The 16,515-nt window shown below is 49.0% G+C and overlaps 3 protein-coding genes across 5 annotated transcripts; 1 reads left to right on the plus strand and 2 right to left on the minus strand.

Moving 5' to 3' along the window:
• Nucleotides 1–1,209: 1,209 nt before the first annotated feature.
• Nucleotides 1,210–5,075, minus strand: LOC128269991 (probable ATP-dependent RNA helicase DHX34). The gene is made up of 5 exons (XM_053007394.1): nt 3,105–5,075; nt 2,433–3,026; nt 1,958–2,369; nt 1,605–1,899; nt 1,210–1,537 (listed from the first exon to the last, which is right to left on the minus strand). The coding sequence occupies exons 1-5, from the start codon at nt 5,073–5,075 to the stop codon at nt 1,210–1,212; spliced, it is 3,600 nt and encodes a 1,199-aa protein (XP_052863354.1).
• Nucleotides 5,076–7,221: 2,146 nt separating this feature from the next.
• On the minus strand, nt 7,222–9,616 carry LOC128273663 (GPI mannosyltransferase 2). The gene is made up of 2 exons (XM_053011684.1): nt 9,587–9,616; nt 7,222–9,014 (listed from the first exon to the last, which is right to left on the minus strand). The coding sequence occupies exon 2, from the start codon at nt 8,896–8,898 to the stop codon at nt 7,246–7,248; it is 1,653 nt and encodes a 550-aa protein (XP_052867644.1). The 5' UTR covers nt 8,899–9,014; nt 9,587–9,616; the 3' UTR covers nt 7,222–7,245.
• Nucleotides 9,617–10,107: 491 nt separating this feature from the next.
• On the plus strand, nt 10,108–16,461 carry LOC128275625 (bleomycin hydrolase). Of its 3 annotated transcripts, XM_053014189.1 has the most exons (7): nt 10,108–11,014; nt 13,776–13,798; nt 14,319–14,476; nt 14,568–14,951; nt 15,018–15,493; nt 15,559–15,679; nt 15,761–16,461. In XM_053014189.1, exons 1-7 carry the CDS (start codon nt 10,152–10,154, stop codon nt 15,977–15,979), a joined length of 2,244 nt encoding a protein of 747 aa, XP_052870149.1. In that variant the 5' UTR covers nt 10,108–10,151; the 3' UTR covers nt 15,980–16,461. The 3 variants fall into 3 exon arrangements, with proteins under 3 accessions (XP_052870149.1, XP_052870148.1, XP_052870150.1); XM_053014188.1 differs by lacking the exon at nt 13,776–13,798 and having other exon boundaries at nt 10,108–11,025; XM_053014190.1 differs by lacking the exons at nt 10,108–11,014; nt 13,776–13,798 and adding an exon at nt 11,479–12,053.
• Nucleotides 16,462–16,515: the final 54 nt, after the last annotated feature.

The following is a 16,515-nucleotide window of genomic DNA, read 5'->3' on the forward strand; positions in this document are numbered from 1 at the left end:
CCTTAAGATATCTTCCTGTTCGAATACTATTGTACAATCAACACGCTACGTTCCGTAGCCACGTGTTTGACGGCTCCAGGTTAGTGGTTTCCTCCTACAGAACTGTTACTTCAGTTTCGCCTGCGATCTACCGATCGCCACTAGGTCTGCCATTACGTCTGACTGTACTATCCAGAGCTACGGTAGGAAACATTTGTCACTTGCGAAGTATTGGAACTGTACTGCACCTGCACGTTTTCGGTAGAAAAGTGAGAAAAAGTTTAGTAAAATATTGTGAAAATTTGTTACGAAAGCCTGCGCCATATTGGAAACTGTCAAAACGTATCAAAGCTTACAGAGAGCGGGCGAAGCAAGGCTTAGCTTTAGAACGGTGTTGCCTCCGCGAAAAGCCGACGGAACATCGCGAGCCATTTATTGAAAGCCACCGTAAATGAAGGTTAACCTAGCAGCAGGTAGGAGGTAGAAACTTAGCACGTAAACCAATAGAGAACGCTGCTAAAGCGGAGACGGAAATGCGAACTTTTTTACAATATCGCTACAGTGCACTTACTATAGGGGCTAAGTAGTGAAAAGTGCTAGTGCGCCACCGCTTCTTCCACGCGCCGTGGCTACACGATAGAGCGTGTGCGCCCCGCAATCTGCTCACGCCGTAGCGCAGTCAAACGACTCAGCAAAAGCATCTTTGAAATTAGAACATTCCTATGACTTACCGAGTGCCAACGATGCTGTGTATGTGTGTGTGTGTGCGTGTATGTCCGTGTTGTGTGTCGTAGAATGGTTAAATCGAAAAATGGTAAACTTACATCGGTACGAAGCCCAATTTTGCACCGCCCCCGAATATAGCAGCGTGAAAGGAGTGCCAAAGTAGTGAAATAGAAAGCGATCAGATCGTTGGCCAATTCAAAATTTACCTTCGTTCGGAGATATCAAAGAGAGGATTAACACACGAATATTCCTAGGAGCCTCAGAGCTTGGTGTTCTTCGTAGGGTGATAGATCGATTTTGGCATTTGTAGTCACTCTTTGTAATGCAGAACAAGCGGCCAACGTTACAAAATCATTCAACACTTTAAATCGAATCAATGTAAAAGCCAAAGGTATACATACTTATATACATATTATATGAGAATAACACGAAAGGATATTATACACCATTAACTTCGAAGGAGCCATTTTTATTCATTTTGCCCATACCGGCAGAGGGTTAACGCTACGGTGCGCCCTCGGGAGGTTCCTGCTTCACCTGTGTGGCGTTGCGCTGGCAACTCTTCTTATGCTTCAGCACATCGATCGCTCTCAGAATCAACCGACGGCCACAGCTGGCACAATCGTATCGCTTGAGGTTCTGTCTCTCGGACGCACTTCCTTCGTACGAGCCTGCTTCCTCTTCCTGCTTCACTTCCGTTGGTTTGCAGGTTTCTGCGTGTTGTAACTTCTGCAAACCGGTAAATCGGTAGGTCCCTTTGCAGTTGCTACACTCCCAATCTTGCTCCAAAATTTCGCTGTACATCTGCAAACTCCAGTCGGTTTCAACAATACTGTAAACGGAAAAGGATGAACAACAAATGAAACAACAACACGCGCGTCGTGAGTGAGGAAACTCACCATCCGTAGGTGATGTGCTCCGTCAGATACACGCCACCTATCTGCTCGTTGTGAAGCGGATGAAAGCCTTCGGCGAACGGATTCGGTGACGGTAGCTCTTCCTTCTGCTCGTCTTCCTCCAGCTGGGGGCCTTTGTAGAGCGATTTAAGATCGGCCGGTAGCAGCTTTTTGATCGTGTAGCACACCTCTATGTTCATGAACTGTGCCAGACTGGACCAAAGCTCCCGGTTCATTTGGTCGATCGATATCTTGCGCTCGGGCGCGCCCAGCTCTCCGTCGGCCGTTATGGTGAGTGCTGTTGAGGAGAGTTGAAAATAGTTCAAACACGCGTTGGACCGGGATTTGCCTGTTACCTTTTAGCTTTTCCACCAACAACTGGTTCCAGAGGCGTCTCAGCTTGGTCGCTTTCAAAAGTAACGCTTGGCCACTCTCGGGGGTCAGAAAATCTAAGCAGAGCCACGCATCGCAAACGATCCGCGAGAAAGAAGTATTCGTTTCGATGGTATGCGCAAACAGCAGCAATGTTTGGGCAGCCGGCATTCGTAGGGTGTTGGTCAGATAGGATTTGTTCGTCTCAAGCAAGGTCAGATAGCACACGATCTGGTGGTGTGAACTGAGCGGTTGGCGTGACTTGTACAGAGCCGGTTTCTCCTCAATTTCGGCCTCCGTCAGCTGCAGAACCTGTGCGTTGTTGCCAAAGAAGCTCATCGGATGCAGCGATACGTACGGTTTCGAACGGGTGTGAAAAAATTGCTCCGACAAACTCTGCAAACAAACAAATTACATTTTATCGCTATTCAACTGATGGCACACTGGTTGATGTCGTACCTTGCAGTAGTTGAACTCATCCGCTATGGCCACCTGAGGGTAGAGGCCACTGACCAGGATCAGCTTCAGTGTCATCAGATCGCGATAGCTGCACGCCGTCGCGCCCGATACGAGGTTCTGCAGTTTGGATGCATCGTGACTCAACCGGAACTCAACATCCCGTATGTCAACCCGGCCGCCGTCTGCGTCCCCGTCATCTTCCGCTCCCATCGACCAGGGGTCTTGAGATTTGAGAAGCTTCCGCTTTCTCGGTGCCTCCATGCGGTGTGCTTTTCGTAGTTCCTTCAGCTGACGCAGCTCACCATTGCGAATGGCTCGTTCCGCGCTCGAAAGGTTCTCGTTGCTCTGCACCTCCATCAGACCGCAGTCCTGCAGAAGGTCCTGGAACTGATTGCGCAGCTTCGTAATCTCGTAGAACCGCTGCTCTTCCAGTCCACGCCGGCGACACCAGGTTTTTGAACTTTCACCCCGCCGATCGTCGTCATCCTGGCGGCCGTACTCCGAGCGGTTTTGCTTCAACTCCAGCCACTCCTTGTACGCGTTCAGCAGCGTTATTGGGTCACCGTGATCGCACTCGAGGGACTTGCGTGCTCGCTAGAAATGGAAACAATACGATACGATACGATACGGGTTACGATACGGTAGGTCGGTTCTCTCTTTCTCGCCACTCACCTCACATTCCGGATCACGATAGGCCCGATTGGTGAACGGAGATTGTACACTCAGGGCAGCGGCCAGCGTGAGGACCGGTTGTAGCTGCTGAAACACGCATCCCATAAGGAGCATCTTTCCGATGCTGATATCGACCGGAATCTTTGCAAGCGCTTTTCCGAGCGGGGTCAGCTTCTCGTCCTCCGTCAGGGCTTCGGCCTCCTTCAGCCCGACGATAGCATTTTCTACGTTGTCCATCGGTGGGGGCTCGATGAACGGGAACAGCCGAGCATTCGGTAGCCCCATCGAGATCATCTGCAGGAGTAGCGACTCGAGCGGCACCTTTAGAATCTCCGCCGTGCTGTACGCCTCAAAATCGCAGAACTGTTTCTCGGCGTAGAGACGGAAGCAAACTCCGGGCCCCGTTCGTCCGGCACGGCCCTTCCGTTGTTCGGCAGATGCGCGCGAGATCCAGAACTCTTTCAACCGTTGCATCTTGGTGGTGGGATCGTAGCTCATTTCCTTCACCTTCCCACTGTCCACCACGAACCGTATGCCGTCGATCGTAACCGACGTTTCGGCAATGTTGGTCGACACGATGCACTTCCGCATACCGTCCGGCGCGTAATCGAACACTTTGTCCTGTTCGGCGATCGACAGTGTACTGTGGAGCGGTAGAATGATCCAGTTCTGTTGCTTCTCGCTGTACTCTCGCGCTGCGTCCACGATGGAAGTGATCTCATTGAGCCCACTGAGGAAGATCAGTAGATCGCCCTTCTCCGACGGTGGGTACTTTTGATCGATCAGCTGCAGAATCTGTACGTACGGTTCCGGGTTAAGGCGATCGGTTTTGCTCCGCTGGTTCCGACCACCGGCCGATCCTCCCGCTACCGGTGCGTCCTGCAGTTGAGGCATGTAGTGTAGTTTGATCGGGAACAGTCTTCCCGGCACCTCAATGACGCGTGCCTCTTCCGCGGAGAAGTAATCGGCAAACAGTTTGATGTTGATCGTTGCCGACATTAGCACCAGCTTCAGCTCGGGCCGGGCTCGGATGAGACACTTGGCTATGCCGAGCAGAAAATCCCCGTGCAAGTGGCGCTCGTGCACCTCGTCCAGTATGATGACCGAGTACTGCTCCAGACTATCTTCGCTGGCGAGCTGCCGCAGCAAAAGTCCCTCGGTGATGAACACAATTTTGGTGTGCATGTTTTTGCTGCGCTCGAAACGTATCTGGTAGCCCACCTCGGTCCGGTACTCGGCCAGCAGCTCGTGGGCCACGCGTTTCGATAGCGAGATGCAAGCGATCCGCCGCGGCTGCGTACAGGCAATCCGTGCGTAACCGGCCCGGTACAGGTACTGGGGGACCTGGGTCGATTTACCGCAACCCGTATCTCCCGCCAGCACCACCACGCGCTCGTTCCGGATTGCTTCGACGATTTCCTCCCGATGCTTGGCCACCGGAAGATTGGCCTGAGCCTGGCGAAGTTTGCGTAGTTTGGTAAACTTTTCGCGCTGACGAAAGTCCAAATAGTGTTCGATGATCTGCAGCCACTGGAGCAGCTTGGTGCGTGTCACTGTGCTGGGACCCAGGCGACCCTGCAGTTCCTCGACGGGAACTCTCAACCGTACGGAGCACCCGAGGGCTTTGCTGTACTCGGCCGGAATTTGGCCGGCGGCGCATGGTTGCTTTATACGTGCCGAGTCGGGCAAGATCGGTTGGCGAGTGCGTTTTAGTAGCGCTTCGTACTTGTTCACAAACAGCCAAAAATCGTTCACATTGTCCACGAGCTGATCGCGTGCGGAGTAACCTCGCAGCACGCGGTTCAACTCGGAGCGGTGATTGAGGAAGGAAAAGTTAACCAAATTCGTCGGCCCATCCGCTTGTTGCTGATCGTCCAATCTGCTGAACGACGGTGGAGGGCTGCGTGATCGGGAAGCACGCCTTCGGTGACCACTCTCCCGGTACGAGCGATCATTCGATCGATGGCTCATAGTGTGTCTGGATTAAGAAATAGAAATGTACAATTTAGTTCAATTGTAATAAAAAGCAGAATAACGTATGCCAATAAAACACTGTGAAATGCTCTTTGGCAATTGAACAAGAAAACATTTATTTGCGTTTTTTAAATCTTCGATCAATGCAGTTTACAACTAAAGTGAGACATCGGGCGCTTGACTGCGACAGTTATGCGATTGTTCCTGTAAAAGGACTCTTTAAGTAACGAGGTTGAAACAGTCGATTGCAGTTTTGTAGAAGAAACAGTCTATCAGCAAAACTAGTTATCAGAACGATTGATATTGTCTAACGTTGTCGAACTCCGAATCGGAACCACTGGACTAATGAGCTAACTAATGAGCTGCCGGGACAACCTAGCTGACCGGCTGACCTAGAACTAGAGACGGAGAGTGTAAAAGAGTTCTCAACAAGTGATTGAACTTAGTTACTAGAATTTCAAAAGCATGCTTAACCAGTTGAGTTGAAAGGCCCGAAGGGAACAGTAAAAATTCCCGAGAAGAACGCGTTTTGTCCATCCTTTCCCGACTTAGAAGAAATCCGTTTGCAGTTTTTGGTCCTTCGGGATGAGGAACAGCACTCTGAATCTACCGACCGGCTAGTAATTATTCTAATAACGATATCGTAATCGGTGTGGCAATAGTTGGCTCACATGAACGGTTTTAACAGTGAAGAGTTACGCAACGAGTAAAGCTCGTCCGACTTGTGCATCTTAGACTATACTACATGACTAGCTTTTGAGTAGATTGTGTTAGTTTATTTTGATTATTATTTCAAAGAAGATTTAGATTTAGTTTTGATTAATCGTTTCGTTTAGTTGATGCATGATTTAGTTAAGATGCTTTCGCGTTAAATTTGATAAATGAGCTTCGATCAGGTTTTGGTTCTAACTAGTCACTAACTCGCTTGGAAGTCGTTCGAATTTAGCACGCACAATGCTGCTGATCTTCTCTCCTTCTTTCGTCAGTATGGTCTTTCCGTAGGAGGTCAATTTGTATAAACTACGACAAGATTGTGAGGCGAATTTAATAAGTAGTTTAGTGATCTATTTAAAATTCTTTGTAATTTGCTTTCGTATGATAAGTTCGTTTGGTTGCCCGGTTACACGTGTGCCGGAAACCGGGGCTTCTATTTGATTGTTTTACTTTTTGTTGGGTTCTTTTGTTCTTCAAAGTGTATATGTAATATTTTGTATAATATGTATATTTTGCTTAATCGAATGCACCAATAATGCCCCTACTATAGAATAGCATCAACGTTGTAAGTCGTAAGATTCGGTTTTTGTGTGTGGTTCTCTTCTCTATCTTGTTATTTCACTCCGCTGGTTCGTCGATTTCACTAGAGAGTAAAATAAGTTCAGCTCGTTTTACTTAGAATTGTAAAGTTAAAGTCTAGTAATTGTTAATCATGTTGTCATTTTATGTGTGTTTGTTTGTTTTTATATACCTTTTATTTTTATATAGCTCTGCTCAATATTGACTGAAGTTTTCTGTCCCCATTCTTGCTGAGAATACGGGCTACGTTAACATATTTTAGCATTGGTTTGTTTGTGTGTTTCAATTGGTTCCTCGGGGTTTTTGGTGATTTTTATTGCGATTAGAGTTATGACTAGAGCATCTGTTGGTTTTTGTCCATTCTTCCCTTCTCGGTGGTAATGCAAGGCGTTCGATAACACAATATAGATTTCTAACTACAAGCGTCTGCTGGTTTCGCTTAACAACCGATAATACCACTAACTGAGATGCTTGATATAGGAGGGAAATTGGTTGTTTTTCAACTTATTCTACTTATTGTTTGAAACACAGTCTCTTAATCAAACTCTGAATAGTGTTTCCTTCATTTCATTATTTTCATTTCAATCGTTTGAACTAAATTCACTCCAAACACTACGCAAATGCAGCTTTTAAGTAATGAATACATTTGGCCTTTTTAAATTTCATTCATATTTGGAATTTAGATTTTCCCGAAGACTTTGCCTCCGTGTTGGTTTTTGGCATAATAGTTTTGTAGAGCGAAAGGCACAAGATGCAAGAGTGTATTGAGGGCAAATTGTATTACTCTATGCTGTTCGGTTCATGTTCACAGCATAGCAGCAAAAGGAAAATGCAGTGTAGCGACACTGACCATTTGAAAGAGCAAACCGATCGACTAGGTCCAGGGATAGAAGTTGCTGAACAGCACCGTTCCGATCACGGTATAACCGACAAAGTACAGCAGTATGGCGTGCTGGACCGGGTTCATGCAGCGAAGATCGAGTAGATCGCTCAAATCGACGTGATTTTGTACATGCGTGCAGCTGTTTTCGTCACCGTCCTTCACCTGCTTGGAGAGCTTCCGTATCACCTGCCGCTTGATGAAGGCTCGCTCGCCGGTAAAATATTCGGCCGCGTACCAGTACAGGACGGGACTGGACGAGCACAGTAGACGAGTGGTGACTTGTACGTGCACGAAAAGCAATGAAAAGATGGTCAAAGCCACGGCGTGGATAACGAAAACCAGTGCCAATCGATCGTAAGGACGCATCACTTTCTGGTGCCGCTTCGGTAACCGGAATAACCCCAGCCGGGCGGCGTAATCCCAGTGCTCGTGCAGGTACCGATACGAGTTGCTCAGCGTCAGGTAGATGGCCGGAAGCGCTAGCAGAAAGTTTGGCAATTGCTTCAGCTCGTAGTAACGCAACAGACCCACGTTCCAGTAGTGGCTCTGTACGTACGAATACGACAGTGGCACGGCGCTGGTGCACCAGGGTGACGAATCGTTCGTTTTATTGCCGGCCAGTACCAGCCCATGGTCGGTGGCGTACGTTCGCACGTGTTGTGGGAAATTAAACTTTTGCTCGAAGCAAAACAGATAGTAATTGTACACCTGTGCGATGCCGTAGTGAAAGAGGACAATCATTAGCACACTGAACAGCCGCGAACAGATACAGATGACGTTGTGGAAGTTGTACTGGGCCACGATACGGCGTGCGACAAAATAAAGCACGAATCCGATGTTCATCATGCCGTTCGAGCGACACAGGAGCGACAGGCTGAGTGGCATCGCGATGAAGATTAGGTTCACGTCCTCCACGCACTGATGCATCACGATGAAGGAAAGACAAGCGTACAGACTCTCGGAGTACGGTGCCGTGAAGAAGATCGATGCCGGATTGAAGCAAAATAGTAGCACGGCCACTTCCGCCTTTTTCTTGCTGCCCAGAACCAGCTTGCTGAGTTTGTACAGGGCACAGGCGGCACCGGTAAAGCAAACCATGTTCAGTAGCACCGCCAGTAGTAGCGACAGCTCCCGGAAGCCGATCAACGTGGCAAGATCGGTACTGCTCAGTGCACTACCAATTATCTTCAGGATAAACGGAAACAGCGGAAAGAAGGCGAGCGTGTTCTCGTACGTGTAGCCGTGTTCGGCTATGTGCAGAAAGTATTGAGCATCCCAGCGTTCGAGTCCACCGAACGCGAACCGCACCAGTTTGTCCAACGGACGTTCCGGTTGCTCGGTGTCCCGTGGGGCCACGAAGACACCCGCGTCATGATCCGGGAGCAACTGGTTGGCGGCAATCTGCAGCACTATCACCAGCAGACGACTGACGATGGCAAGTTTGACGATTGATATGTGAAAGAAAGAACCACTCGAGGGCGGCAACTCGGCCGTGCTCTCGGTGTTCGATGATTGATGGTTGCCGCCTGCCGTCGTCTGCTGCTTCGATCCGTAGCCTTGGTGATGGTGTTCTCCGTTGCTTACGTGATGATGATGCGTTCTTCGCTTTGGCGAAGTGCCACCGCTACTACTTCCCGTTCGCATTTTGCAGCGGATAAATTCTTGGACTTTGCTTCACGGAGCATCCAAACACAATTCTCGCATGCACACGTGCAGTGTCGAGCGCAGTGCACAACGGAACACCGAACCAGCAAACGATCCTACGAAAGAAAGAAGAAAGAAGTTGCCTACAGACGAGGTGAAGAGATGGAGAGATTGACAATTTGCTCACGACTTCGAACTGCAATAAAAACTCGCGAGTCCAATCGCTTCGAGCGATGCAACACTCTGGTACAAAATCTTTCTTCTTTCCCCGGGATCGAATGCAGTGCTGGGAGTGGTAGTGCGCGCGCGTGTCCCATCGGCCGAGCTAACCCAGGGACCAGCACCGTTACGAAGTACGCGAGCAAAACAAATCACAAGATGTGGCAGTAAAACAAATAAATAGTTATAACCCAAATAAACTCGGCCGCCACTACCGCTGCTTCCCCTTTCGCGCGGTTTCCACACACTGCGTTTAACTACCACGGGCGCCAGCGATGGGGTACTACTACCAGTGCTTATGCTACTCACCACTAAACGCAGGGCAGGAGCTCGCCAGTCGCGGGCACATGGTGCACACTCGGCGAGGTGTACGATTGTCCTGGCAAACGCACGCGCACGCGTTCCAGAAGCAACCGAAAACTCACGGACCACCCAGAAACTATATCAACGAACACGGAAGTACACTTACCAGGGTTCTGTTAATGCTCGATTATTTGTCTGCAACGCTTTACAACCGAAGATAACTGCAAAGTTTTAGGGCCTCCTCAAGGTACAACATTCCAAAGCATTTGCTTTAAAAATTCTTCAGCAAAACACAACACGAGACGAAAGACCTCAAACGTAAACAAACTGAAGTTGATGTGCAGTTGACACTTCAGTGGCGAAGGAAAAGCCGGTTTGCGCGAGAAAAAACGGATTGTACTTGCTGCTCTGCGTGATGATTTCGATTTATGTTAATTTTAATAAATATTGGTTGTTGTTATTGAGCGTAATTGCAAATACAGCACTTAATTCGACGATGGTGTGTTGAATCAGCTGTGATGGTTCGTCAGCTGATGTTCTAAACTTGACGCCTGTACTAAATCACCGTCATTGTAGGCACTCCCAAGACTACAACCCTGGACGCGGCTTTGTTGTGATCCACGCTTCACTAGAAAACGGACTGTAGATTAGCGTTGGCCGAAACGGCGCAGTATTTATTTCCAAGTAACCCTATGAATTCTCATTAGACGCATTATTTATTCAGTGTCGCGATGTGGTATTGCGCTGTGGTCGGATGTCCTTCGGTGTACAAGAGTACGATTAACCCAAAGAGTTCGATACCGTTCCATGTGTTCCCGCACCCCATACGGGAGATTGAGCGGTTCCGCCAATGGCTGGCCGTAATCAGCAGCTCGAAGCTGCATACGATGGATCCGATCCTTGTGTTCAAAAGTATGCGCGTTTGTCGGCGGCATTTTGGTTCCGACTGTTTCAACGGCGAATGTCGCCGGCTGCTTCCGTCCGCCGTACCTTCGCTACACTTAAACGACGAACGCCCGGTGGCGCTGGTGCAACCCATGGACACGGTAGGAAACGATGATCCGAAACAACTCGAACGGAAGTTGCAGTTAAAACGCCACAACTCAGACGACACACCAGCAGGCGGGTTGGACGGGACAAACAAAAGGCCCCGGCTTGGCAGTTCGCTATTATTGTGCGATCCGGAAGATGCACAGTGTCCCGCCGGAGACGAGTTCGTCAACGATATCATCGAGTTTAGCGAGGAGTACATGGAGGAAGAAGAATACGAGGAGAGTCACTCGCTGGCTAGTGATTCCAAGGTTTCGTCCGTGTGTGATGCTGAGTTCGGTTTGACCAGTTTTAGTGGTCTCATTAACAGCGATCTGGCGGGACTGAATCAGGTGGAAATTCTCAACGAGCCGCCCGAAACGCTGCTGAACGATTCCTGTGCGACAGAGGTACGTGAACGGTTGCCCCTCCTGAAGGGTTACGAGCAACTGGTGCGAGAATTTGTTGCTCATGACGGCAGCAACGAGGAGGATCATTTCGATTCCGATGTGCTGGAAGGAGCTACAGCGAAGAATGTGATAAACCACGATAAACCAGATGAGACGTTCGAAAAGGGTATGTATTTAGAGTAGAAAATGTCTATTAACAGCTTCATCTTTGTAGTGTTAACTTGCTAACAACTAAGTTATTGATTAGTTAGGGTAATCCTATCTTTCATAAAACAATTTCTGGCGAATTGCGTTACCGTGGGCGAGCGGATTGGTTGTTTTTCAAACCAATACTGTTTACGGTGGGTGTGCGTTGTACTAGATTGTCAACAAATAGCCTCGTTCAAACGAGCAATTCTGACTTTACGCTGATCGTTTATCTGTCAAACGTTCATCGTTTGGTTGTGTTGCGAGTGCGTGAGGCACAACGAGCGAGAGCGAGAGCGAGAATGGGCACGACAGAGAACTGGCGTGAGCGAGACAGGGGATTGGATGACTCAAATTGTGCATATGGGGAAGTAGATTCGTCGGCTTCGTCGCCTCCGCCGCCACCACACGCAGAAGAGGTTCACAGTTGGTCGTTCATTTACTCGGCTTGCGTAGCATCTTGTGTAGAGCATCGTGATAATCGTAAATCCTGCGGCCGGATTCCGTACGCTAATCGCTGGACGAGAGTGTAACCACGGGGCCCAGTTTGCGACGCTCGGAAGGAGAGGATAAACACACAGCCAAGCAACGAGCGGAAGGGACGCGGTTGTTTCTTACGCTTCCCCTCGTACCTATCTCTTTTCGTGACGTTTCACCATCCAGTGCACGGAGAAAGCTATACTATCTCGCGTAAAGTCGCGAGGACTGCGTTTCCTTAATCGCCGGAAACCCCGCAATCGATTCCCCCGGTGGACTGGTGTCGAACAAAAAGTATAGCAGCGACGCTTATCACAGACGGGCCCATAATCATAGTCGGTGCGAGTGTGCGGTGCAGTTCGTTGCTGGGCCTATCGTCAGCTCGCGACGCAGTCTGGCTTTCTCCGCATTGTACGCCGGGTGATCGCAGGAAAACTCCCGTCGTAAGCAAGGGAAACAAGGAATCATTTCCCACAACAAGGATTTACAACACCGCGCCCAGCAGTGTAGCGAGTGTAGCGACGATGCCATGTAAGAAACATTTTCTTTCAACCCGTTTTCATCTGTTAGCCGTCTTCTGGTAGGCTGGGCACAGTGCGAGACAGGTCACGGTGAAGTTATTGGTACATATTCGTATTTGCCCTTTTTGTGGTGCCATTGACTCGGGGGCACCTTCAACCCGAGGCGGAAGTAATCCCTCCGAAACAAACATCTTTTAGCCAATGGTAGTGTAATATCCTCATAATTATATAATGCGTTAGTTGTTTTTTTCCTACCTCCCCCGTGGGTCTACACCGTAACGAATGCGCTGCGTCTGCGACGGAGAGGGTCAAGCTCGTCGTCCGTAGGATTGGCCTAACTCAGCGCCAACGCCAGTACGATTGGTGATTTGTGAGGTTTTTCTTCCCCTTTTCAAGAGTGTTTTCTGCTATCGTCTGTCCGCGACAGCACACCACCAATTGCTTCGCGTTCAAAGTTAATCCACAGCCGTGTTGCGAAGCGGTGCTGTGCACCGCGCTGATTCACGCGAATGTAGATTATGCGAACCATGGGACAAACCTCTAGTTAAAATATTGTTGCCCAACTTTTGTTCCTTACTGTAAAAAAAAGGTGTCCGATTTTTACCAGCTTAAACCCCGTGCGCTTGGCCTACTGGGACGGAAATCGAAGCTCGTTAAAAAGGCAAAAAGAAAACCAGCCAAAAAAATAGGCCTCGGTCGGAATTTTCGATTAAACCGTACACCACCAGCGACGGGACGGACGGGCGGGTGTTTTTTTTTTTGGTAAACGCGCACCCCCTACGATGGTGTTGGTGTTGGAAAGTCGAATGGCCTCACGGCGGTTCCACGGCACGGTCCCCTGCCCTGCCCCTCGGCAGGATACACGCGTCGTGCTGGTCTGATGCGCGTGTGTGGGAAGATCATGTTTTTTGTGTAACTTTTTCTCTTCTTCTTGCGATCACACTTCTTGCCGAGACCCGTTCCCTGGCCTAGGCGCGTACGTTGAAGATGGTTTCGCTTTCACTGCCACGAAACGGCGTAATCTGGGTCGCTGGTCGGGTTCAACTGGCGACGGAGAAACGGTTCATCTTGACGATAAACAAAGCACGCTTGATCACCGGCCCAGAAACAGATGCACAGAACGTCGGTGGTTGGTACGGCGTTTGTTGTAGACTTGAAATGAAAATAACGCTGAAAAGTAAACGCTCATTAGTCAACACTTAGCACGCTGCTTTGGTGTAAAGCAGCATTGTAATAACGAAAATTATTTTAAAACAAAGTGCAACTCGTATTCTCACCCAACACCCGAAATGGACTCACCTTCGAATGTACTTGGACTGCGTGACGTTGATGTTTGTAATAGTAGGCCGTTAAATGTCGCGTCTGTGATATCTCGCTCCTGTGTGCGCTTCGTTGTTTGCAGCGATCACTGAACAAATTATTTACCTTTCAAACACGATTCTGCCCATCAGCCTCGTTGCTATAGTACACTCGCAGGCAGTGTTGCCGTGATCGGTAAAACTGCCATCGGTAACATGGAAGCGGGACAAACTTACTGCGGGGACATGATAAGATTGCACTGGCCTCTGGTGCGAATGGGGGCATGGTTATGACCGGTCATATGGCGCTAAGCAGGCGCTTAAGGCATAATCACAAATACCCGGATTTGGCGCAGTTTTTGTTTGTTGTGGAGAAAAATTCAATAGAATGTTTTATTTTTCAAATTAAATTAAACTCCAATGCTCCAACTGAGGCATAGTTCTAGATTCCTTTTTGGTGTCTCGCCCGCTAGGCCCTTGCCGAACCGCAATTCGCAACAAGACAGCTGATGATTTCAATCCAATCGGCTCGCGAAACGAATAAATTTTCAAATGCATTTGGAAGAGACAATCGGCGAAAGGTTTTTTCGGTTGTGCCGTGTTTGTGAGTCATTAGTGTCGGTTTCAAAGCGCGCTGAAACATGGAGTTAATCGCTGAATAGAAAAGAATATTCTTATCACTAACCACCCAAAAGCCATTGACCTTGGAGGTTGTAAAGTAAATTAGGAGTTTCTGAAAAAGCGGATCTGAGAGCGCTCTGATGGGATCGAAACAGAGCCGGGGCATCAGAACGAAACGTTCGTTCCGCCACGGTGACGCCGCATGGGGTGGTCAGTACAGTTTTGGCTGTCATGCTGTCGATGCTGCTGAAATTGTGCTGCCATCGGGGTAAAATGACCGACAGGGGGAACTTGAACTTGCTGCATCGTAGAGCTATGCGAAGCCAAAGAACTGAACTTTTTCTATTCCTTTACAGCACCACTGAATGAGGAGTTCTTCCAGAAGTGTCGTACCGACTTCTACGACTGTCCGAAAAATGTGCTCGCCCAGAACGTCTGCACCCGGATAGATCCGTTCGATGCGTGTCTGTCGCGGAAGTCGCTCGAAAACACCCAGCACGTCTTCACGTACAAGGTGGGGTCGCCATCGACAAGCTGCCGTTGCGGTGTCACACTGTTTGACTCTCAAAAAACGACTCCTATTTTGTCATTCCGCCCACTTGCAGATCGAAAACGAGGGCAAACCGTTGACGAACCAGAAAAGTTCCGGACGCTGCTGGGTGTTTGCTGCGCTAAACTGCATTCGCATACCGTTCATCAAGCAGTACAATCTGGACGAGTTCGAGTTCTCACAGGCGTACCTTTTCTACTGGGACAAGATCGAGCGCGCGCACTACTTTCTGAACAATGTGATCGACACGGCGAAGCGGGGCGAGCCGGTCGACGGTCGGTTAATGTCGTTCCTGCTGAACGATCCGACTTGCGACGGTGGCCAGTGGGACATGCTCGTCAACTTGATCAATAAGCACGGTTTGGTACCGAAAAAGTGCTTCCCGGAGAGCTATAGTTGCGAGGCGAGCACTCGCATGAATTCGGTCGTCAAGAGCAAGGTACTGGGCGGGATAACTACGGGGTCCGCTTCTCGTGATTAAATGCGCGACCGTTTTTTGTTACAGCTGCGAGAGTATGCGAAAGATCTTCGAAAGCTCGTTGAAGATGGGGCCACCGACGACGAGTTGGAGGAAAAAATTAAACAGCAGATGGGCGAAATCTACAACATTGTCGGCATTTGCCTGGGTATTCCGCCCGAGAAGTTCACCTGGGAGTATTACGATAAGTCGAAAAAGTATCTCAGCATTGGACCGATTAGGCCGATCGATTTCTACGAGAAGTACGTCAAACCGTACTACAACGTTGATGATAAGGTGTGTCTGGTAACGGACCCTCGTAGCTCCAGCTTGTACGGACGCTCGTACACGGTCGACTGTCTGGGGAACGTGATCGGAGGGCGCCCGATACTTTACAACAATCAGCCAGTCGAGCTGCTGTTGGATCTGGTGACCAAGGCGCTTAAGTTTGGCGAAGCCGTCTGGTTCGGGTGCGAGATTAATAAGCGCTTCGCCGCCAAGCAGGGCATCGAGGATTTGGATATGTGAGTTACATTGCCGGTTTGTTTTATTTTCTTTTGTTGATGGTCATCCACATATTCGTTTGCAGACACGACTTTAAACTAGTCTTCGGTGTGGACATTCAAACCACGATGGATAAAGCCGATCGGTTGCTGTACGGTGACTCGATGATGACTCACGCCATGGTGTTTACCGGTGTGTCGGTGGATGTAAGTTAGCCTAGGCTCAGTTTCGCGAGAACACGAAACACCCTCGAAATTCCGTCTCCAATTTGCGTTCCATTTTTACAGCCCAACAGTCAAAATCCGACCAAGTTCCGCGTGGAAAATTCATGGGGAGAAGATCGCGGAGAAAAGGGTTACCTAATAATGACGGCCGAATGGTTCAAGGAGTTCGTCTTCGAGGTGGTCGTCGACCGCAGCATAGTGAGCCAGGACGTGCTGGACGTGTTTGATCTCCCGCCCACAGTGCTGCCCGCATGGGATCCAATGGGAACGCTCGCGAAATAGATTGGTGAACCCGTCAGTGTAGTTCACTGAGAAACAAAACTACAAACGAAAAATAATGGGATCCGGTTACCCCCATACTTTTGGCGTGCGCGTGTGTGTGTGGCTCGTTTAATATTATTTAGTATCATTGTTTGCACTACACCCCAGAATGCATCCGCATCGGTTGACGGATGAAGTATGCTTTTGGTACGCATGGCTACTTTTTGCTGCATTGCACCCGAGGCCGCGACGGCGGACACACTGGGGATCCCTCGAAACCCATCTTGCCGTGCCATCCGTGGTTGATTCTCTGCTGATGACTGCCGACCAACTGTTTTCACCCTAAAATCGACAAACTCGGATACATGTACTGGGAATGCAACGAATCAAATGATCAAGTACACAGAAAATACGGAACAACTGAATAGTGGTATGAAAAGAACTTAACGGTAAATAATAATAACCAGAAATATTACTTTTGTACAACAACAAAATCGAATACAAAAATGGAACGCTGCATATTAATTCTAATCCAGGAACGTATCCGGCATTCAGGT

The sequence above is a fragment of the Anopheles cruzii genome, chromosome 3 (assembly GCF_943734635.1).
Source record: "Anopheles cruzii chromosome 3, idAnoCruzAS_RS32_06, whole genome shotgun sequence".
Lineage (NCBI taxonomy): Eukaryota > Metazoa > Arthropoda > Insecta > Diptera > Culicidae > Anopheles > Anopheles cruzii.

Coding starts and splice junctions, on each gene's coding strand:
- LOC128269991 (XM_053007394.1), bottom strand. CDS start 5,075: ATGAGCCATCGATCGAATGATCGCTCGTACCGGGAGAGTGGTCACCGA. Junction 2,370..2,432: donor ATGAGTTCAACTACTGCAAG/GTACGACATCAA, acceptor GTTTGTTTGCAG/AGTTTGTCGGAGCAATTTTT. Junction 1,538..1,604: donor GAGCACATCACCTACGGATG/GTGAGTTTCCTC, acceptor TTCCGTTTACAG/TATTGTTGAAACCGACTGGA.
- LOC128273663 (XM_053011684.1), bottom strand. CDS start 8,898: ATGCGAACGGGAAGTAGTAGCGGTGGCACTTCGCCAAAGCGAAGAACG.
- LOC128275625 (XM_053014189.1), top strand. CDS start 10,152: ATGTGGTATTGCGCTGTGGTCGGATGTCCTTCGGTGTACAAGAGTACG. Junction 13,799..14,318: donor TAGTTCTAGATTCCTTTTTG/GTGTCTCGCCCG, acceptor ATTCCTTTACAG/CACCACTGAATGAGGAGTTC. Junction 14,477..14,567: donor AGCACGTCTTCACGTACAAG/GTGGGGTCGCCA, acceptor GCCCACTTGCAG/ATCGAAAACGAGGGCAAACC.